This window comes from Cebidichthys violaceus, unplaced genomic scaffold, assembly GCF_023349555.1.
Source record: "Cebidichthys violaceus isolate CVI_PGR_0920_01 unplaced genomic scaffold, fCebVio1.0.p SCAF_32, whole genome shotgun sequence".
In the NCBI taxonomy this organism is placed as follows: domain Eukaryota; kingdom Metazoa; phylum Chordata; class Actinopteri; order Perciformes; family Stichaeidae; genus Cebidichthys; species Cebidichthys violaceus.
In genome coordinates, this window is record NW_027176506.1 from 842,929 (window position 1) to 864,781 (window position 21,853).

The 21,853-nt window shown below is 47.3% G+C and overlaps 2 protein-coding genes across 3 annotated transcripts in view; both read left to right on the forward strand.

The window, feature by feature from the left end:
- abcc1 (ATP binding cassette subfamily C member 1 (ABCC1 blood group)) overlaps positions 1 to 8,053 on the forward strand; it is a 27,615-nt gene extending 19,562 nt beyond the window's left edge. Inside the window, exons 23-31 of the mRNA XM_068724765.1 lie at positions 301 to 611; positions 764 to 963; positions 1,157 to 1,283; positions 2,165 to 2,266; positions 3,179 to 3,325; positions 3,469 to 3,627; positions 4,010 to 4,176; positions 4,768 to 4,962; positions 5,323 to 8,053. Coding sequence (XP_068580866.1) covers positions 301 to 611; positions 764 to 963; positions 1,157 to 1,283; positions 2,165 to 2,266; positions 3,179 to 3,325; positions 3,469 to 3,627; positions 4,010 to 4,176; positions 4,768 to 4,962; positions 5,323 to 5,431 — 1,517 coding nt within the window. The 3' untranslated portion in view covers positions 5,432 to 8,053. The remainder of the gene's footprint in view (positions 1 to 300; positions 612 to 763; positions 964 to 1,156; positions 1,284 to 2,164; positions 2,267 to 3,178; positions 3,326 to 3,468; positions 3,628 to 4,009; positions 4,177 to 4,767; positions 4,963 to 5,322) is intronic.
- Positions 8,054 to 8,563: 510 nt separating this feature from the next.
- Positions 8,564 to 20,115, forward strand: scaf1 (SR-related CTD-associated factor 1). Of its 2 annotated transcripts, none has more exons than XM_068724767.1 (6): positions 8,564 to 8,746; positions 10,233 to 13,767; positions 15,984 to 16,066; positions 16,639 to 16,938; positions 19,358 to 19,486; positions 19,687 to 20,115. In XM_068724767.1, the coding sequence occupies exons 2-6, from the start codon at positions 10,320 to 10,322 to the stop codon at positions 19,834 to 19,836; spliced, it is 4,110 nt and encodes a 1,369-aa protein (XP_068580868.1). In that variant the 5' UTR covers positions 8,564 to 8,746; positions 10,233 to 10,319; the 3' UTR covers positions 19,837 to 20,115. The 2 variants fall into 2 exon arrangements, with proteins under 2 accessions (XP_068580868.1, XP_068580869.1); XM_068724768.1 differs by having other exon boundaries at positions 10,260 to 13,767.
- Positions 20,116 to 21,853: the final 1,738 nt, after the last annotated feature.

Below are 21,853 nucleotides of genomic sequence, written 5' to 3' on the forward strand. Positions count from 1 at the left end.
GACATTTGACGACACTCTGACTTTGACCTGACTTCTGACAGCGGATGCTTTGAATGAGCCAGTCACATTACACAAGCAAGAGGGGGAGGATGGTTGGCAGTGCAGTCCAGAAGACGAGAAGGATCTTGACTTGTTCAGGACTTGAAACACAAAACTCGTTCCTGACTCGGATCTGAAACCGCAGCTCATTTGGTGTCAGTTCAGGTGACTCTTCTTCAAACGCAGCTATTGAAGTGAAACTTGTGCAGTAGGGATGTTTTTGACCTCCGTGTTTGGATGTGTGTTTTGAAATGTCTGCAGGTGTGGCAGTGTTTGGCTACTCCCTCTCCACGTCCATCGGGGGCATCCTGGCGTCCCGCTGCCTCCACCAGTCCATGCTGTATGATGTCCTGCGCTCACCTATGTCCTTCTTTGAGCGAACCCCCAGCGGCAACCTGGTCAACCGCTTTGCCAAGGAGATCGACACCATTGACTCAGTGATCCCCAGCATTATTAAAATGTTCATGGGCTCCATGTTTAATGTGATGGGCTCTTGCGTTATCATCCTGATCGCAACACCACTGGTAGCTATCATCATTCCTGTTCTCGGTCTGCTCTACTTTTTTGTGCAGGTTAGTTGGACATTTTGAAGCCCTAACTATGGGGTACTATTGACGAGAAGGTCTATGTTCCTACACGCTTGGTCTGAAACACAAGTATCACTGCATTTCATTCTGACTGGTTACTTGAAGTGGTCCGCGGTCTCTGTCCTTCCTGTGTCCAGAGGTTTTATGTGGCGTCATCTCGCCAGCTGAAGCGCCTGGAGTCGGTCAGCCGTTCACCCATCTACACCCACTTCAATGAAACGCTGCTGGGCACCTCCGTCATTCGAGCCTTTGGTGAACAGGAGCGCTTCATCCGGGAGAGTGACCAGCGCGTGGACCACAACCAGAAGGCTTACTACCCCAGCATAGTAGCAAACAGGTTAGGACACGGTTACAGGTCACTAACTAAACGTACTGCCTGCTGCAGCAGCATGCTTCGTCCCTAGTGAGGACAAAGACAGAACGAACAGATTCTTGATCATTCTTTCGATCTCTTCAAACAGCATTTCTTCTTCAGTTGTTCTTACAGTGGTCTCCTGTCTTCTCGTGTCAATGACTCTGTGTTTGTGTAGGTGGCTTGCTGTTCGCCTGGAGTTTGTAGGAAACTGCATCGTGTCATTTGCTGCTTTGTTTGCCGTCATAGCCAGAGAGAGCCTCAGTCCAGGCATCATGGGGCTGTCCATCTCCTACGCCCTCCAGGTAAACACTCACACCCGCCCAGGTCACGTCTCCTTCAGGGCCACGGAGAAGTGACGGATTATACAGTATTATGTCATTATGATAACCTCTCTATGCTATAGGATGCTTTGCATGTATTTTTAAATGTATATAATTCCATCATTCAGCAAAGTGCAGGACAGCAGGAGCCTCTGAATGTTTGACAACTGATTCCACTAACTCTGTCACTAATGCAGTTCATTTCTAAAACATTCTGAACTCACAGAGAAACTCTTCAGTGATGTCTGTAGATTATCCAAAGCACGCGGCATTCTACCAAGACTCCGCCCTTTAGGGAGGCGTGCTGCTTTCACTTGAGAGAAAAGAGCTGCCCTGTTTTCTGAATTCAATGATCGTCATCAGAATAAAAGGTCTGAATAAACCGTTTTGTTTTGGCTTGGCTCTGACACTTTACTCAGGCGCCTCAGAACTTTGCAGTTGTTCACACGTAAAGCCCGTGCTGATCTGCTGGATTCAACTAAGTAGACGGGACATGTCTGCTTCCATGAAATCAGCTCTCCAGTAAATCAGAAGTTCTCTTGGATTGATAGGGACTGTATCCTGTTTATCCTGTTTTTGTTTTTCAAGAGAATGCATTACGCTTCTGTAGCGTTTGATTGAGTCCTAAAGTATTTTCTGAATGTTCCAACCTATCTACAATCTAAATGACTTTCACCTCCATCTATTTGGGTTGATGCACAGATCTGAGACGGATGTCTCACAAGCTGTCCTCTGTCCTGTTCCTCTGTCCTGTTCCTCTGTCCTTTGTCCTGTTCTGTTCCTCTGTCCTGTTCCTCTGTCCTCTGTCCTGTTCCTCTGTTCTCTGTCCCGTCCCTCTGTCCTGTCCTCTGTCCCATGTGCAGCTGACTGCCTCCCTGACCTGGCTGGTGAGGATGTCTTCTGAAGTGGAGACCAACATAGTGGCTGTGGAGAGAGTGAAAGAGTACAGTGACACAGAGAAAGAGGTACGACGACAAACGAACGAATCCTGTGATCCGTTGTTTGAGGTTTGAGACGGAGGCTCTACTTGACCTGGGATTAAAAGTACTGCAAAGTGAATCTAGGTATTGGGTATAGGTATGAGATATGTGTTTACAGATTGTTGGATGTGTTCGCACTGATCAGGTGGAGTTTTGAGACCATTCTCAACGTCTCCAGCTCCACTCGGGTCTACAAAGGCATGCTGCGTTTAAGCGCTGGTGGAAATCTGGGACATCTGGGCTTTCGATGAAAGCGTGTTTCATTTCAAAGTGGGAAAGGCTTTTTTGTCTCAATAGACAGAACAGCTTGTTGCCCTTTGATGGTCTCTATGGAGGAGAGTGAGTGGAGCTGCAGACCGTGATGAAAGTCAAAACACCAGAGTACCAGGAACATGAATATATCCATACAGCTGATGATCTGCTGTATGGATATATTCATGTTGGCTGATTATTGGTTTGAGCCCCAGGTCATAAAGTTGTGTGGTGATGTGTGTAAACGTTGTGTTTACTTCTTCCCCGTGTTTGAGTAAGTCTCCCACTTAAAGGTACTAGATTGAACTTGATCAGCTGAGACACAAGGTGAACTTATGAATATATAGTAATTAGGGCTGGGCAAGTTAACGCATTAATTAACGCCGCCAATTATTCTATCGTGCTTTTTTTTTAATTATCATTAAGTGGACATTTTAAACACAAGAAGCCGTTTGTGTGGCGTCTCTTCCTTCTCCCGCCGCTTCATTTAAATCATTTGTTTTAGAGTTTTTAAAGTATTAAAAATTGTAATCGTTGCCCAGCACTAGTAATATTATAACATTGACAGGAAAGCATACTTTTGGCTGATTATACTTTTGCTTTAGTAAGACGTGCTTCTTTACACGAGTGACCTCTGACCTCCAGGCAGAGTGGAAGCAGGAGCCCTCCAGCCTCCCCACAGGGTGGCCCACTGACGGCTGCATAGACATCAGAGGCCTCGGCCTGCGCTACCGCCAAGACCTGGATCTCGCCATCCGCAACATCACCATCAACATAAACCGAGGAGAGAAGGTCTGCCTTCACATCACTGCCTGACCAGTCTTTTTGATTGATGTGTGTGTGTGTGTGTGTGTGTGTGTGTGTGTGTGATTGTTAGTGGCTGTGTATTGCATTACGTCTGTGCTGACGTAACATTTCCTGCTTCTACCCATAAGGTGGGGATCGTGGGGCGCACTGGAGCGGGAAAGTCATCCCTAACGCTGGCGCTGTTCCGGATCATCGAGGCGTCTGAGGGCCACATCTTCATTGACGGCGTGGACATTGCTCAGCTGGGCCTCCATGAGCTTCGTTCCAGAATCACCATCATACCACAGGTCAGTGCAGAGGTGACACAGAAGACCGCGGAGTTAAACTGCATCTGAGTGGAAGTGAGCGCTACGCCCAGTTAAACTGAAAAATGATACGGCCGAGCTAAAGAAACAGCTGTGTGGCACTGAGACGGCATCTGGCCTCATTGCGTCCATTCTGATCGGGGCCTGATTTGGGTCAACTTGACACCCACTGATGACGTGCATTGGTCACAAGTAGCAGAAGTCACAATGATGCTTTGGTGGGTCTGTGAATTTGGTGAGGAGGTGCAGCTTCTGTCCCTCTGAGGGCTTCGTAGCACCCTTTTAAAGAAGACACCTAGAAGTGGGGCTCAGCTTGCCCATGGTCTGAGATCTCCAGATGACCGTTGGTTTCCCCTCTCCTCAGGACCCAGTGCTGTTTTCAGGCTCTCTGAGGATGAACCTGGATCCTTTCAACAGCTACTCTGATGAGGAAGTCTGGAGAGCTCTGGAGTATTCCCATCTCAAGAGCTTCGTGTCAGGCCTGCCCAACAAGCTCAGCCATGAGTGTAGTGAAGGAGGAGAGAACCTCAGGTAATCCTGCTTCATGCACAGCCTTGATAACTACCGAAAACGTACTTCACCTCAACCGCAGAGAGAGCTTGTGTTTAAGTCAGGCTCGTATAAGAGACAGTGTCACGCTACTCAGTGACCGTCAACACATGCTGCACAGATATTTCATAGTAAAAGCCTTCTTCCTTTTTTACTGGTACACATCTGCAACAAGTATAGCGTGTCATTAGGGAAGCAGTAGAAGCCATTAGAATTCATTTGCCTGGCCTTTATTAGGAACTGGCTTCACAAATCGTCAGTAAACCCTCCCAGAAAGCCTCACGTTCCCTGAATGCATCATTCATATTGTACGTCTAAAGAAAGCAGTATACAACTACATAGTTAATATCTCCATCGCAGAAGCTGAGTAACGCTTGACCTGCTCTACAGCATTATTTCAGACACACTGCGAGCCTCCATCAACATGTGAACATGCTTCAGCAGGTCTTAAAAAGCACACACAGCCAAAGAGGACCAGGGACGGTCTAAGCAGACCCTGGTCCGAGCACTAAAACCACGGTAGGAAGGAGAGCCGCTCTGTTTCTAGATCGCTTACGTCCGTCTTCCCTCCAGTGTTGGTCAGCGGCAGCTGGTGTGCTTGGCCAGAGCTCTGCTGAGGAAGACCAAGATCCTGGTTCTAGACGAGGCCACAGCAGCCGTGGACATGGAGACAGACAACTTGATCCAGTCCACCATCCGTTCTCAGTTTGAGGACTGCACCGTCCTGACAATAGCTCATCGCCTTAACACCATCATGGACTACACCAGGTAATGTTCCCACACGTAGACGCTCCACTACAGAATGAGTTCATATGTTAGTACCTGTTGTTTCTGTGTGCTACTAGGTCATACAGGAAGCAGTGGTCATTGATCCTGCATCTGATGAGCATTGCATGGTCATCTCATTGTCAGAAGATAAATGGTTCTTTATGTTTACACTTTGTCATGTAAAGATAATGATGGCGTCCTCTGGAGATGTCACATATTCTCAACTATAAGATTCGAGGCTTTAGTGCTAACACATGTAGAGATAGCTATTGTAGAAGTACAAGAAGCAGCTGCAGTACTACTGGTGCTTCTTTTGCTGCTCGTACATAATTCATTTCGTCGGTGTTCTGGCTCCCCTAGGGTCCTGGTGTTGGACAAGGGAGAGATGGCAGAGTTTGACTCCCCCTCCAATCTCCTCGCTCAAAGAGGAGCTTTTTACAAGATGGCCAAGGACGCCGGGCTGGTCTGAAGCAGGAGGTGCCTCTTCTTGTTCAGCTGCTGCTCTGAGCTCCTCTCAGGTCCTCTGGCTCCACGCTGTGGAGTCCCTGGGAGAAGTTGGGGGATTGTTACGATTTAGAGTGTTTGACTATTTAAGCAAGGGCGTTGATGAGAACAACGGGTCTGGTCTGAGCTGCTCCACCACACACTTCAGTTTTACTACACAATTCTATGCTGCCTGTCCCAAACAAAGCTGGGTCTCCTGTTGGCCCAGGTCATATCGCCCTCTATTACATATCCCCGCCCCTTTCATGTACTTTTACTGCCATTTCTGCCATGACCCAGGGGGACAGGGTCTAGCAGGGACATGCAGAGTCCCGTGCAGTCTGTCTCATGAGCGCTTCTCTTCTGGTTGTGGTAACCAGTGCTGAGGTCCTGCAAGTGCAAAATCCTATCGTGCCAAAGACGGCCCTCAAACATCTCCGTTATGTTTGAGATGCAGATGTGAAACATGAGCGCTGATTTGAGAAGCAGGTACATACTCAACGCATCCAAATGGACTTTTGGATGTTCTTATTGTTTGAATGAACAGAGTTGTAGTTAAGACTAAGTGAGAAATTCCTTCCTCACAAATGCTTCGTCCAAATTCTATACCTCATCCAAAGTGTATACAGAATGTTCTGTAGACTCGTCTTTTGTGGTATGCTGTTTTGAGTTGGTAATTAAGAAATCAACACTTGAGTTTTATCCTAACAGGAAGTAATACCAACAGGAAATGACCCAATCTGCAGCCTGCACTCAGTCCAACTGATACGCCACGGTCATACGGTGTGTTTTCTCATTCTAAGGAACACGTCAAATACCTTCTGTGTGGAGTTTGCATGTTCTTTCCGGGTTCTCCGGCTTCCTCCCACATGCCAAAGACATGCATCTTAGGTGAATCGAGGACTCTAAATTGCTCGTAGGCGTGAATGGTTGTCTGTATCTTTGTGTCAGCCCTGCGGTAGTCTGGAGACCTGTCCAGGACGAACCCTGCCTCCACCCACTGTCAGCTAGGATTGGCTCCAGCCCCCCCAGGATGGATGGATGGATATAAAACATCTCCAGGCTCATCTTTTCAGTGATTTAGAGTTAGTAAGCAGTATGGAACTGGGCCACCGCTAAAGCTTTGACCAAACGAAGCTAGCTAAAAGGATAGAGAGCGTTCCACTTGGTTTGCTTGGTGAGACCATCGGGGGAGTTTGAGCCTTCCTCTCACAGCGTCACTAGGAGGATGCAGGGCTGGTAGCGGCAACAGCAGGTGAGCCAGCTGATTGGTCAGAAACAGCAGTTACACTGATGATGTCACAAAGCCAGGCAGTGACGGTTGGTAACGTCAACTCATAAATTACTACAAGCGCACAAACGGAGGGATGGATTCCACTTGACTGTCCAGCACTGACTGTTTATTTATGTGTGTTCATGCAAGCTGTTGGTGAGGTTAGAGGCTCTACTCGTGTGACACATGCTTACTGTTACAGATTTGTATTTTGTTTTGTTGTTCTGGGTGTTATTTTAGGGGAACTCTAATGAGGTCACAATGTGTTGAATGTACACCAAATAGACATTATACTCTTTTTACGTTCATTTTGTTTTTGTGTACACATTAAATATATCTCAAATGTTTACAGTTGGCATGTCACTCAAACACACAGATGTGTGCCAACAAGTTAAAAAAATAAAACGTCTGTTCTCAAAGTCTGACCTAAGCTCTCAAAGCAGTTTTCCAATTGATTTGGTTTATTTCTTTGCATTGCTGTGTTTGAGTTATGAGTTACTGTTATTTTAGTGAATATATTCACTTGAATGATCATTTTCTAAAGGTACAGTGTGAACAGAGCTCTTGAAATGACAGTTTCTCGTGTGCACTAGGAACAGATTCATGCCTGTAGATCATTAATGTCCAAAGAAATGATGGAGGTGTTTGTCTTGATATGCGTCTTTCGAAGAATACCAAATAAATTATAACCCGGTTGTAGACGGAGGAGTCTATATATTGTCATTATGGACCTCAGTATATAGGAATCAGTGATTGGCGTTGCTGTCATCACTTCACCTTGTGAAGTCGTTCATCACTACACAAGCGTTCTGTTTCTGTCTTGTGGCTAAATTGTCACACAAGAAACCATTCAAAGTGACCGGTTCAAAGTAGTTCACATGTGTATTAATGGGGATAATATGTCCACAATCGTTGTGCTTGTAACTTCAGGAGCTCTGCAGGTATTTTATTCAATTGATTTAAAAAATCGGTCATCTCTACCAAGTCAGAAGATTGTTTTTCACGTTGCTCTCCTGGACCCTTGGTGTCGTGTGTGAATTCAGCTGCTGGAGTCCCTGTGGCCTGCTGCTCAGACCGGTGGGTTGGTGAGAGGCTGCTGGATGGGAGGAGCTCTGTTACACGTCAACACCGTCTCACCGTCCACATCTGGACACATGTGGCTGTGGGACATGTAGGGCTAGTGGAGGCTCCTCTCTGTTGAAGCAGACGGTTCTTCTGTGATGATGTCTTAAGTTGTGCTTTTGGTGATCTTGTACAAAGTGGATGAAACGTGCTTTGGCTGTGAAACAACACAATGTAAAGCATTTTGAGATTAAATAAAGCATATTTGTGTTACATATTTGTGAATAATTATTTCATGTTTTGTTATGGCAAACATTAACTAAATACATTTAGTGTGTGTGTGTGTGTGTGTGTGTGTGTGTGTGTGTGTGTGTGTGTGTGTGTGTGTGTGTGTGTGTGTGTGTGTGTGTGTGTGTGTGTGTGTGTGTGTGTGTGTGTGTGTGTGTGTGTGTGTATATATATATTTTTCACTTTGAGTTTGGTCATGCATATTTTGAATACGCATTGATTAATTATAATTAAACAGGGTGATGATACATTCCAGGCTCTATAGTTATGCGTTAGTAACTTGATATGGCCAATTTGAATGCAAGGGCCTCTTTAAAATCTAAAGATGAGACATTAAAAAAATCATCTTCGTTTCATTTCAATTGCCTGTCTTTGTAATATTGTCGTCGCATGTCTTTTGCTAATGTTAAAATGGTTGTTTGAATGGAACGTGAATGTGATTTTGCGGAGAAATGAGCGGAAGACGCTGTGACTGCGCACTGAACTATGTTTCCCAGCAGTCTTTGTCGTCCGGTGTGAGGGGAAAGAAGGAAGATGGCGGCGGCGGTTGGTGGAATGGGGATACGGGTGCGTTTCTAAATCGGCAAAAAGAAGCGGTTCACGCTGTATGTTAGCGGCTGGTTTAATGTGATGCAAGAAGGTGGCTTTGAGCAGAGACTGCACACCAGCGGACTACAGGTAAAGCGCTACACCGCCCGGCTCTGCCTTCAGCTAGCGTTAGCTACGGTGAGGACGGATCAGTTAAGCTAGCTAGCGCACCGATACCTGAGGCTGTTCGTTAGCTCCGTCTGTTATAAACTAAATCACATGCGTCTATGAACGTCGACGACACGAAGGTGTTCAATGTGACGTGAACCGTGAAGCCCACGGTCAGGCTAACATTGAGTACACGTCGTTAACGTTACAGCGAAATGTGTAACGGTAGGCCTAACGTTACTTCTGTTTCATCAACAACAGGCTCAACGTACACAGGCTCTGACACGGTAAACGGTACACTGAGCAGAGACGCGTCCGAGCTCAACATGGGACGGTACCGCGAGTTAAATGGGCTGTGAGGGAACCGTAATGCTAGATACTTTAAATACACGTTCTGAAAGTTAGTCTTTTACTTTGTTTTTCTTAAAACAAACAATTCAGATAAGAAATTAAAAGATTGTAATTTTATGGTTTAATAAATGTCATAAGTGGTTATAATGATGTAATCTAAACTGTTTATGGTTGTTGTAAGCGGCTCATAATTCCCTCTAATATCTATTTCTGAACATCATTGTTCCTTCAAACAACTGGATTTGTTCAAGTTTTTCACCAACACTACATTTTTACAAGACTACATTTGAACACATCATCTATCTTTGCCCAGTACTCATTTTCACTGAACAGAGCTTGAAGGCATCATAATGTAACTGAACAGAACCTTCGTTCTCCTGTCATCTGGACTCTGACTGGTTGTTCACAATGTAACTCATCAGAGATCAGAGACTGAAAGCACCAGGATGTCCTGACCACATGTCTTACTGGACACCAGGATGTCCTGACCACATGTCTCACTGGACACCAGGATGTCCTGACCACATGTCTCACTGGACACCAGGATGTCCTGACCACATGTCTTACTGGACACCAGGATGTCCTGACCACATGTCTCACTGGACACCAGGATGTCCTGACCACATGTCTCACTGGACACCATGATGTCCTGACCACATGTCTCACTGGACACCATGATGTCCTGACCACATGTCTCACTGGACACCATGATGTCCTGACCACATGTCTTACTGGACACCAGGATGTCCTGACCACATGTCTTACTGGACACCATGATGTCCTGACCACATGTCTTACTGTGACCACATGTCTTACTGGACACCAGGATGTCCTGACCACATGTCTTACTGGACACCAGGATGTCCTGACCACATGTCTTACTGGACACCATGATGTCCTGACCACATTAATTAATCCAGGGTTCACAGGCGTGCTGCTGTGAGGGGCTCTGTCCGTTACACCACTAGTTGTAGTTTATCCGAATGAACCAGCTGTATCATTGTCACGTCTTTAAAGTGATCACAAAGACCACAGGCTGCTTCCTCTGTGTTCTCAACATGTCCAGTAGATTTTCATGGTAAGATAAAGACTGCATGTGTCCTGTTCTTTCTAATAGGTTTATTCCTGGATTCCATTTTCCCAGCGTGGCGACCATCCTCCAGGACCCACTGTCTGACTCCTGCTCCCCTAGTTTTCCTGGCCCATGGACTTGACTCCAGCATCAGGCTTCAAACGGAGGCCCGCTGCCTCCTCTTCCCCAAGTGGAGTTGGAGAGACTGCCAGGAGCCCTCCTCCCTGCTCGCCGTCCTTGTCTCCGTCGTCGCCGTCATCCGATCCGTCTTCACCCCTGTCTACATCCTCCTCTGTCTGCGGCAACTCCTCAGTTTATCAGAACCATGTAAAAGGTCCGACCCAGGGGACGGAGGTGGCCAGGGTGTCCTCCACTTCTGCCTCTCTAGCAACGCAGTCTCTCTCCACACCTGCACCCAACACCGTCTCCTCAGACCTCTTCCCTCACAATTCAGTGCCGCCACGTGTTGATTGTGAAGAAGCAAGCAGGAAAAGGGAGATGTATGATCCTTTCCATCCTACTGAGGGAGTGAAGGGGGAGGAAGGGGAAGGGGAAGGGGAGAAATATGACCCCTTCGACCCCACTGGTTCCCCAGCATCGGATGATGATGATGATGACGATGATGATGGAAGTGGCAAAGTGAGGGGGGTGAAGAGAAATGCTGAGAGAGGAGATGATGATGAGGAGAAGGAGGAAGAACCTCCAGACTCCACCGAGGCCTTGACTGACCTGCCCAGCCCCTCTCTGTCCACCCAGCTCCCTCTGAGACGGAGAGTGGAATGCAGCTCTGCCAGAGCCAGGGAGCAGAGGTGTGCTGACTCTGATCACTCTGAGATAGAGGAAGGGGAGATCGTTGGGGCTGCTGACAGAGATGGAGGCAATAAGAGAGCAGCTGGAGAACCCCTCCCCATAAGTTCTCCCAGTGTTTCCTTCTTTGGATCAAAGCCAGAGCGCATCCTCCGGGTGCTGGACGGGGATGGCTTTGTGTCTGTGCGCACAGAGAGCAACTGGGAGGCGGACAGGGAGCCTGAGGACGAGCCCGTGGTAGGAGTGGAGGATCTGAGAAGGAAGTTGGTCAGCAGGCGGAAGGAAAGATATCTCTCCTTTCCTGCTTCCTCTCCTCTCTCTCCTCAGCCACTGCCTCCCTCCCATCCTCCAGCTTCTACACCCTCTTCCCCTCTCACACCTCCGATAGAACAAGGCGCCAAGAACCGCAGCAAGTCCTCCAAGAGTTCCAAGGACTCCGATCGACAGAAAAGCAAGGATAGGAAGGCTGGGGAGAAGGAGGAGAGAAGAAAAAAGAGTAGAAAGGAAAAAGAGGGAGGTCGAGAGAGGAGCAAGGAAAAGGAGCGAGGGCACAAGACCGGGAAGGAAGTTAAAGGGAGGAGGAGCAGCAGGAGTAGTAGCCGGAAGAGGAAGAAAAGACATCACAGCAGCCCAGAGGCCTCAAGGTCCTGCAACTCTTCAGGAAGAGGGGGCCACGCTAGACAGCCTCTTTCAAGCCTATCTGAAGAAAGACCCAGAGAGAAGGAACGGGAGAAAGACAGAAACAGAGAGAGCGACAGAGGAAGAGAGAGAGACAGGGACAGAGAGCAGAATCGGACGAGTAGCCATAGAAGAGATGAAAGAGATCGAGATTCTAGCTCCAGAAAGGAGGAGAGGGAAAGGAAGGGAAGACAACATTCGAGCAGCAGAGAGCGGGGCACTTCAAAGAGGTCCAAAGGAAGCAGGGAAAAGAGAGACGGCGACCGAGACGGCCAGCGTGAGAGGGAACGCCGTCGGGACGGCCGTCCTGTTGTCCCGCCATCCATCCAAGACCTCAATGGGTCTGACCTATTTGCCATCAAGAGAACTATCACAGTCACCACCACCACAACCACCACTACCGTACCCGGCTCCCCAAGGCTCGCCCCGACCTCTCCCTGTCGGCCCACACAAGACTCTGACAAGCCCCACAAGAGGAAGAAGAAGAGGAAATGGCACTCCGCTGGAGAGATGGATGACCAGGGGAGTTGTCACAGCCAATCGCAGTCGATCTCACCACCGAGGTATCACAGCTACGAGTCGGACCGCTATTCAGACAAGCTGGAGATTGACGTGTTGTCTTTGGATGGTGAGGCTTTAGACTCGGACTACCCGTCCCTTGAGGATACACCGCCTGCTGCCCTGCCTCCAGAACCACCAGTCCCCAGCCCCAAAACTAAAACTACCCCCAAGACTGGAAGACATCACCCGAAAAAGAAATCTCACGCATTAAAGAAAATTGACCAATCCTCCTCCTCCTCCTCTTCCTCTAAAGGCAAATGTCTCTCCTCGCTGACGGTCACCTCGGGCTCTGCCGCCGCCTCATCGGGCCTCCCCTCAGCAAAGCGAGCCAGGAAGATGGGAAAGGACAAAGACCGGAACAAAGGAAGCAGAAAGGATTTGGGTCACTCTGGCAAATCCAAGAAAGAGAGCGGCGGCAGTCGGAAAGGCAAGCTTCAGTCGAAAGTGTCTGTGCTGGTGCGTGAGGGCGTGAGCAGCACCACGGGGACTTCAGTTGGCTCTGGAAAGCTGGGCATGGACCTGTTAGGGCCAGGGGGTACAGGAGGGGGCGCTGGGGGCTCTGTGGTGGGCGGCTCGATTGCAGTAGTCTTCTGCAGGGACAATGAGAGCAGGTCTCCCTTCCTCAAACCTTGCTCAGAGCCGCTGTCACTGGGCAACCGTAGTAAAGATCTGGCCAGTATGGGGAAGCGAAGCAGCCTTGTTGGGCCACCATCCTCCCTAACCAGTCCTGCAGGACTGAAATCCAAGAAAACAAAACCAAGCTCCATCACATCCACCTCCTCCTCTGCCTCCTCCCCCTCATCATCTCTGGCAACCAAGCGCCGCCGTCGCCTGGCCAAGAAGACGAGAGAGAAGGGCGGAGCAGTCGGGCTGACGGCCGGAGACGACGGCCAAACAAAAGCCCAGTCCGAGGGCTGGGGGGGAGCCTCCTCAGATGTCCAGTCTGCTGTTGGAGATGGGAGCAAGTCGGTCAGTCCGCATACTAGCCAAGCTGGCCCTGCGCCCTGTTCTTCCTCCTCTTCCTCCTCCTCTTCCTCCTCCTCCTCTACCAGTGTGCTCCCACCCTCCTCCTCGCCCCCCCACACTCCTCCACCCTCCGTGGCTCCTTTGCGGGACACCAGGGAGTCTTCGCCAGACTCTCAGACTGTGGACAGCAGCTGTAAGACTCCAGACCCTTCTTTCCTAGCTGAAGACTGTCCGACCCAGACCAGCCCCACGCTCCCGGCATCCAGTCCGTCCAGCCTGTCTACCCCCCAGGGAGCTGGCCTCAGCATTGCCTTGTCTACACCCACTGCCAAGCCCCCTCCTCCAGATGATGCGCCCAAATCCCTGGCCTCACCTCCGTGCTCGTCCTCTTCGGCAGGCTGCGCTTTCACTTCCCTTTCTCTGCCTCTGTCTTCGTCAGACCCGTCCTCCTCCTCTGTGTCCTCCTCGTCTGCTAGTAAGCCTCCTCCCCCCCCCCCTCCAGCAGCACCCGCCCTTCCCTGGAGTCTGCAGACCGGGGTGGACTGCACGACTGGAGGAGTCCTAGCGTGTGAGTACCCTCCACAGATGTGCAGCCTGCCATGTTATTACCAATAGTCACACCTTGGAGGGGCATACAAAGGGTCAGAGTCCCGGCCAGGGAGGGATCATGTCTCGTAGGTTTTGTAAGGGTCTGTGTCCCCACTGTTGGAAATGTAAGATACCATTGCAGCAGAGGTAGCTTTCTATTTTTGTATCGCTCCATAATTTCTGTGTTGTTTTAAACATGAAGCCAGTTGAAGAGAGGGTATCCTACACAGAATGTCATGAAGTCATACATCATGGTGAAGCTTAGACTACAATGTGTCTACCAGTCACCTTCTCATGACACTGATCTTTGACCTCTAACTCTATAATTAGGCAAACGCCCCTTATAACTAACTTCATATTGATCTGATGTGCCGAAAGCTTCAAAATGCTACATTACATGAATAACAGCATCTGTTATCAGAACAAACTTACCGTATTTTCCGCACTATAAGGCGCACCGGATTATAAGGCGCACCTTCAATGAATGGCCTATTTTAGAACTGTTTTTATATATAGGGCGCACCGGATTATAAGGCGCATAGAATAGAAGCTACTACAGCACAGTACCGGTGTTTACCGCTATTACTTCGGCGACGCCCCTGACTACGGTAGCCGTAATGCTGCAAGCGGTGCGGCTTTGTAGTTTACCAGTCGTACTGAAACATTTTGACAGAGCGCCGTGTACAACCAGTATGGATCAACCAATTAACCAATTGATCCATATATAAGGCGCTCTGGATTACAAGGCGCACTGTCGTTTTTTGAGAAAATTAAAGGCTTTTAAGTGCGCCTTATAGTGCGGAAAATACGGTAACTCTGATCCAATGTTTAGAACTTTGCATTGGATTCTGTTATTAGTTGTAAATAGCTTTGTAAGCAGCAGAGGCATAAAATGGTACAAAGGTCTAAAACCTTCCACAAATGTGTTCTTATAATCTCTGTTAGAACTATACTGTAAGCCTGAAAATGATCGCTTTTTCATAAAAGCATGAAACGTGATGTACGTGAACGTTTTTAGACATGGAGCCATTTATCTTCCTGTGCATCATATACTCAACATGATATAATGTGCTGCACAGTGTTTTCAGCAGGAACACTCCAGACGTTGTTCCTCCTTCATCAGAACATGTGGTCTATGTTCATGTCCACAAGACCAGACCGGCACCTCTAGTCCTCAGTCTGTTACTGTGGATCAGTAGGACCCATCCTGTCTTACTGATCAGGCTCAAGATGGCTCAGTCCATTACTGCAGCTGCTAGGGGTGATGTGGAACGGCCCAAATGGCAGCAGATACAGCCGCCCCCTTATGTGTGTACATTAGAATCCAGTAAACCCCTGTGCTATGATGAGGGCTTGTCCTCGGCCTTTGACGGCGTTCCTGGCAGCATGATGAGTTGGACAGCTCTGCCACTGATCCTGCTGCCAGGTACATCGCAAATGCAAAGAAGCGCCTCCGTGCACAGCTCTGGTTGAGTGTGGAGCAGATCATGAAGGATAGGCTCACCCACAGCAGTCCAAACAACCTGCTTCTGACATTTAAAGTGAAGTAAATCTTTGTGTTCCACACGTTCTTTTTAAGCCCAGGTGTTTACGTCATTTTGAATATTATCAATATTGTCATTATGCAACACAGCACAATTCAGTTGTAGCCCGTTTACAACGCAACAAACACATGACGGACAAAAAAAATTCCCACAGTGAATACACCGCCATGAAATCCACCCATCGCCTCCAGATGACCTTGTGAACCCAGACGGCCTTTAGTGTCCCGGCATGTCTGGGACTTCCTCAACAAGTATAAGCAGAAATAGTTCTTTCTTTTATGGTTGAGGGCGGAAGTAAATGGCTTAGTTGATAACTGTTTCCATGGAGATGAATGACCACAAATGATCCCGGGAGTAATGCGAGGAGAAAGTTAGCTTTGCATTTGGAGTGAACGCAGCATTAGCTTTACAGTGATATATGACTTCATGATATCGGCTTTTTGTTTAAACTGGCCACGTGTTTTGGAAATGTTGCAATGAAAAGAGTCATAAATGGCGTCCTCTGCTACGACGCTGTGCATGCAGTGCTTGTGAAAAGCAGCATTCGGAGTTGATTGGCTCATAGAGATAAATTACATGTTGCCTTGTCATGTATGTTATGTTTATCAATTCCTGTTCTGAAAATAATGCTCTTCATCATTCTTCCTCTCAGTGACCGCTCTGCTCTTCAAAATGGAGGAGGCCAATATCGCCAGCAGAGCCAAAGCACAAGAGTTCATTCAAGCAACCAGCCAGGTTTGACATGATTGTTTAAATATTATTAAGACGGACTTTAAGGGTCATAGAAAATAATGTCTTTTATTCTACTTTGTTAAAAGAAAGGCAACTTCCAGAGCCTTTGGCTGTGCTTAACTGCTAGGTGTTTAAATGGTGCATGTGATAGGGACGGCTTCTGACCAAAGACCACTTGTTTTGGTGAGTTGCTGATTATCTCGCTCAATACGTTTTTTTGTAATATTCAGAATTCAACAAACGCCCTTTCCCCACTTCCTGCCCCCTTACTTCAGCTCCCTTGCTCGGACCACACCCATCTTCACACTCAGCTGTTGTTTTGACCGCTAAAGTTCGGTGATGGCGAACAGTGGGGGGCTAATGCCCATCACTGACTGCATCTGTATCCAGAGAGACGGAAATAAACACACACAGACTCACAGCATGAAAATGTCTTTTTCTGTTATGAGAGCTCTCTCTCAAGCTGGACATGAAGAGAACATGGGGCCCTTGTGATTGTGCTTGTCAGAGCTCAGTCCTGTTGAAGGAGGCGGCTGATGACTGTGCCTTTACTTTGTCTCATGTCTCTCCTGCAGATTCTCTCACAGGCCAATCAGAGCCAGTCCCAGCTGGCTCCTCCCTCCTCAGCCTCCTCCTCACAGATCCCTCCCCCTCCCTCTCTCCCTCCGCCTCCCGGTCTGAGCCCAGCCCAGTTCATCCTCCACAGCTCCCTTCCATTGGTTGGCTGCACCAAAACCCCTCCCTCTCTCCTGCACCCCTCCATAGGTGGTGGATGTGCACAGACCCCACCCTTCATCATGCCCGTGGGGCTGTCGGGACTTACTGGGAGCTCTGGGGACACTGGATGGGACAATGAGAGCAAAGACCCTGATAAGGTCAGTTCAGGTTCATGCACAGATCAGGACAGTCATGTGACACATCCAGCTCTTGCTGCTTCTTGTCCACGTCTACCCAATATTTCTGTCTCAGCCAAAATGATTTCAGTTTGCAATGTTATTGTTACTTTCTTGAATAACGTGGACATATTCATATATTTTCATAGATTCATTACAGAAGCTATAACTGAAACCATTTATATATTAAAGTATTTTACTGATTTAGCATTTGGATAAGAAGGGAAAAAAATAATGTAGACCCAGTTTGTTCATAAACAAAAAACAGTAACACCGGATATCAGCATGGCTGGTCAAAGTTTATAAACCCAGTCTTGAGTCAACGTTTATAAACCCAGTCTTGAGTCAAAGTTTATAAACCCAGTCTTGAGTCAACGTTTATAAACCCAGTCTTGAGTCAACGTTTATAAACCCAGTCTTGAGTCAACGTTTATAAACCCAGTCTTGAGTCAAAGTTTATAAACCCAGTCTTGAGTCAACGTTTATAAACCCAGTCTTGAGTCAACGTTCATAAACCCAGTCTTGAGTCAACGTTTATAAACCCAGTCTTGAGTCGACGTTCATAAACCCAGTCTTGAGTCGACGTTTATAAACCCAGTCTTGAGTCGACGTTTATAAACCCAGTCTTGAGTCGACGTTTATAAACCCAGTCTTGAGTCAACGTTTATAAACCCAGTCTTGAGTCAACGTTTATAAACCCAGTCTTGAGTCAACGTTTATAAACCCAGTCTTGAGTCAACGTTTATAAACCCAGTCTTTAGTCAACGTTTATAAACCCAGTCTTGAGTCAACGTTTATAAACCCAGTCTTGAGTCAACGTTTATAAATCCAGTCTTGAGTCAACGTTTATAAACCCAGTCTTGAGTCAACGTTTATAAACCCAGTCTTGTGTCAACGTTTATAAACCCAGTCTTGAGTCAACGTTTATAAACCCAGTCTTGTGTCAACGTTTATAAACCCAGTCTTGAGTCAACGTTTATAAACCCAGTCTTGAGTCAACGTTTATAAACCCAGTCTTGAGTCAACGTTTATAAACCCAGTCTTGAGTCAACGTTTATAAACCCAGTCTTGTGTCAACGTTTATAAACCCAGTCTTGAGTCAACGTTTATAAACCCAGTCTTGAGTCAACGTTTATAAACCCAGTCTTGTGTCAACGTTTATAAACCCAGTCTTGAGTCAACGTTTATAAACCCAGTCTTGAGTCAACGTTTATAAACCCAGTCTTGAGTCAACGTTTATAAACCCAGTCTTGAGTCAACGTTTATAAACCCAGTCTTGAGTCAACGTTTATAAATCTAGTCTTGAGTCAACGTTTATAAACCCAGTCTTGAGTCAACGTTTATAAACCCAGTCTTGAGTTAGTAGGGAGCTCCGCACAATTTTTTCTCCATGCTCTGAGGCGCTCTCTTCCGGTGTTGAGCTTTAACCAGTTCTGACCTCAACACCATAGGTATTGATTGAAGAACCCTCATTTTTACAGGGTTTTATAACCTATTAATAATAACTACAAGTAGCCAAATAATAATGTAATGGCTGACATGATAAGTTGTTCATAATGTTGCAATAAGTGAATGAAAATAGCATTTCTGTCCGTCAGCTCAGATCAGCAGATTCATGGGATTAGTGCTGTGGAAATGTGCATTGGTCTAAACCTCTGAAGACGACAGGTTGACATGGAGGGAGGCTTGAGCTAGCTGAGGGAACAGAGGACAGTAGAACTAAAGGACAGCCTGTTTTAGATGGAGGTAAATATTAGTCTGGTATCTTTGCTTCGATCATGTGAAGCTCGTTAACCCGGTCACATCACACTCCAGGGGCCTTGGTTTTCAGTGTGTAAGTCCTGTATCTCTATGGAAACAGAGCAACCACTAGAAGAAGAGAGAACTTCAACATGTCTTCAGTACAACACAGTTACCATGCTAGAAAAAAAGAAGTTTCATATCTTTTATAAGAAGTGGAGAACAATGGAATCTATATTATCCAACATGTTCCCTGTTGTTCCTTACAGTCTCTCCCGTCCTCTTTCACAGCATTTCTCTCACATGTTGGTCTTTAGCGGGTCGATCCTGGCTGCCTAGTTGCACAGAGGAGCGCAGAATTGAATGTTTATTTACAGAATCTGGTTAAAACGATTTTTATGAAATATCATAATTTGAAGCTTCTCTTTGGCTGCTTTTTTTCTGGGGAAAGCGTTTGTCACACATGATGTGTTCAAGGGTCGTTCTGACGATAAAGACTGGCTATGATAAACGGTGTAGTTTTGGCAATTGTTTAAAGAAAACATGTTTTTCAATTCAGAGGTTCAGACGGTTAACTGTGTTTGTAAAAGCATGATAAAGAGAGAATGTCTTATTATTCTTATTCCATTAATTCAACATCTCTCTGACCTGCATTGCCCAGTACCTGAAGAAGCTGCACACCCAGGAGCGGGCCGTGGAGGAGGTGAAGCTCGCCATCAAACCTTACTATCAGCGCAAAGACATCAACAAGGACGACTACAAAGACATCCTCAGGAAAGCAGTGCATAAGGTCAGCCTCAGCACACATCAGGGGACATAGCAACACGCCGGTCAGTTAGATCACGGAGTGCACGTCTTAGCTCACTACGTGGAGTTTGAGCTGACTGATGAAGCAACAGTACTATCTATTCCCACAATTAACATGCAGGTATGAACGTATGTCTTTTGGATTGAAACGGGCTAATAAATCACTCCGTGTCCTCGTCTCAGATCTGCCACAGCCGCACCGGAGAAATCAACCCGGTCAAAGTCAGCAACCTGGTGAAGCTGTACGTCCAGCGCTACAAGTACTTCCGGAAACACGGACGCAGAATGGATGAGGAAGAGAGGGATGACAGGGAGCTGCATTCCTCTGCCTGATGGGATAACACGTGTCCTCCCAGCGCCTTCTGCTCACGTCCACTGATTGTTTTTATCTGTGGCTTTTCTTTTTTTTATCGTTTTCATAGCCCACCATGTCTATGCTTTAAAGTGATCTTCTGGAAGCATCTCCCCTTATCTCTATGATCTCACTGTAAATATGTCTCCCATAGAAAATGTATTGTGTGTACATGTCCAGGAAGTGGATGCTGTCATGCACAGCTGTGTGATCGAATACAGTCCAGTACACCAACCCTGCAATAAATACTGCCTTTTAGATTTCGTCCACTGTGTCCATAAGAAGCTTCTCCATGGACGGCACTGACCGCTGAGACATTCGTTCAATAGCATTGAATTAGCTAGTTGAATCATGCTACTGTGTCCACCCCATCACTCTGTGTATCAAAATCCAAGCGGAGGGAGATGTAATACCCTCCAGACACACCAGATGTACAGTAGGGACAGAACACTACCCCCCCCCCCCCCGACGGGCGGGTTCATATACTCTGACGCCGCTCTGCTGAAGCTCTTTGGTTCTGCTGTCTGTTTTGTGTGCATGTGATACTGAGGTTGAGAAAGTTGCTAAATCTCTTTATACGATGACTTGCCCAACAAAATATAAATGTTGCTTGAAAACCAGTTTGCAATAGAATGACCATATTCATTTAGTCCGTTGTCTCTACTTGCATTCCATGTTGGAGAGAACTTCATGGAACTTCTTGGTGAATCCCAAACGTTGGTACAGGAAGCTGACGGTAAACATAACGTAGCATATAGACTGAGACGAGACCAGGCTTTACTGATGTCAGCTGTACATAACAGAAAGAAGTATCGAAGACAAGTACATGAAAATATAAACTATATAAGAGCAATTCAACTCAAAATGTTAGGTCAAGCTGTACACGCCTTACCCATGTTGTACTTCCACCGATGCAAAGGGATTGGTCTAGTCTGGTCTCCACGGCTCCGTTCAGTCTGCTGGCCGTGGACACATGAGAGCTGTGTCTGAGGGCTGTCCAGTATGTTCTGGTCTTTCATCCTCCCCTGCTGGGCCTGTGGTGGATAGCACTGTCGCCTCACAGCAACCGGGTCTCGTGTTGGTGTGGAAACATGCCCCCCCCCCCCCCTCTGAACGCCGTGAATGGGCTGGTTGCTTCATGAAGAGCATCCGGCGTAAAAACCTATCAAATCAAATATGCAGGTGATGAAATCAGATTTCCATACCTGGTAGATCCGCTGTGGCTCGCCCTGATGGAGCAGGCATGCTCTCAGACACGCCTTCTTCACCAGCTGTGATGTCACCACCCTGAGAAGGGGCTGACTGCTACAGTTCTCTGGGAACATTTTAGGAAGCTGTTGCAAACACTCCTCAGGAAGAACCCTTTGCTCTGCCCCTTCCTGAAGAGGGTGGGGGGGTCGTGTATCCAATCCATTTTTCTTTTTTTTTAAAGTTAATCTAGACCCCCAGGTAGCCTTGCATGAGCTTAACGTTGCACTTTCCATTTACTCCTAGGTGATAACCAGGACATGTGGCCTCTTGTTTCTCTGCTAGTGCACCACCAGCTTCCACCAAGTGACTATCGATCATCTGTTCTCCTTGTTGTCCTTCAGCATGCATCCAACAATGAAGGAGTCGTCACAAAACTCTTAAAGGTGGAATGAGGAACTTGAGCAGAAGTGTGAGACTAAAGGGTGCAGGGTGCAGGACGCTTCCTGAGGCTACTTCTCTCAGGCACACTGCCGTCTACTCCGGCCGCCTGGCCGGCCATCAAGTTAGTTCAGGATCCAGGATCCAGGATCCAGTGTCGGGGAAGGCTCATTGCCGAAAGCTTTTCCCTCAGAAAGCATTTCTGGGTGGTATTGAGGTCAAAGAGCAGGACTCTCACGGTGCCGCCCGGCTTCTCGAGGCTCAAGAGGGCCCTGCATGTCACTCTGGGAGGGACGTCAGGTCATTTGGGACATCGGTTCAAAATGGGACAGATAAGGTTGGGTTTTGCATCAAGGCCTCTTCAATATT

Coding starts and splice junctions, on each gene's coding strand:
- scaf1 (XM_068724767.1), top strand. CDS start 10,320: ATGGACTTGACTCCAGCATCAGGCTTCAAACGGAGGCCCGCTGCCTCC. Junction 16,067..16,638: donor TCATTCAAGCAACCAGCCAG/GTTTGACATGAT, acceptor TCTCTCCTGCAG/ATTCTCTCACAGGCCAATCA. Junction 16,939..19,357: donor AGAGCAAAGACCCTGATAAG/GTCAGTTCAGGT, acceptor TGCATTGCCCAG/TACCTGAAGAAGCTGCACAC.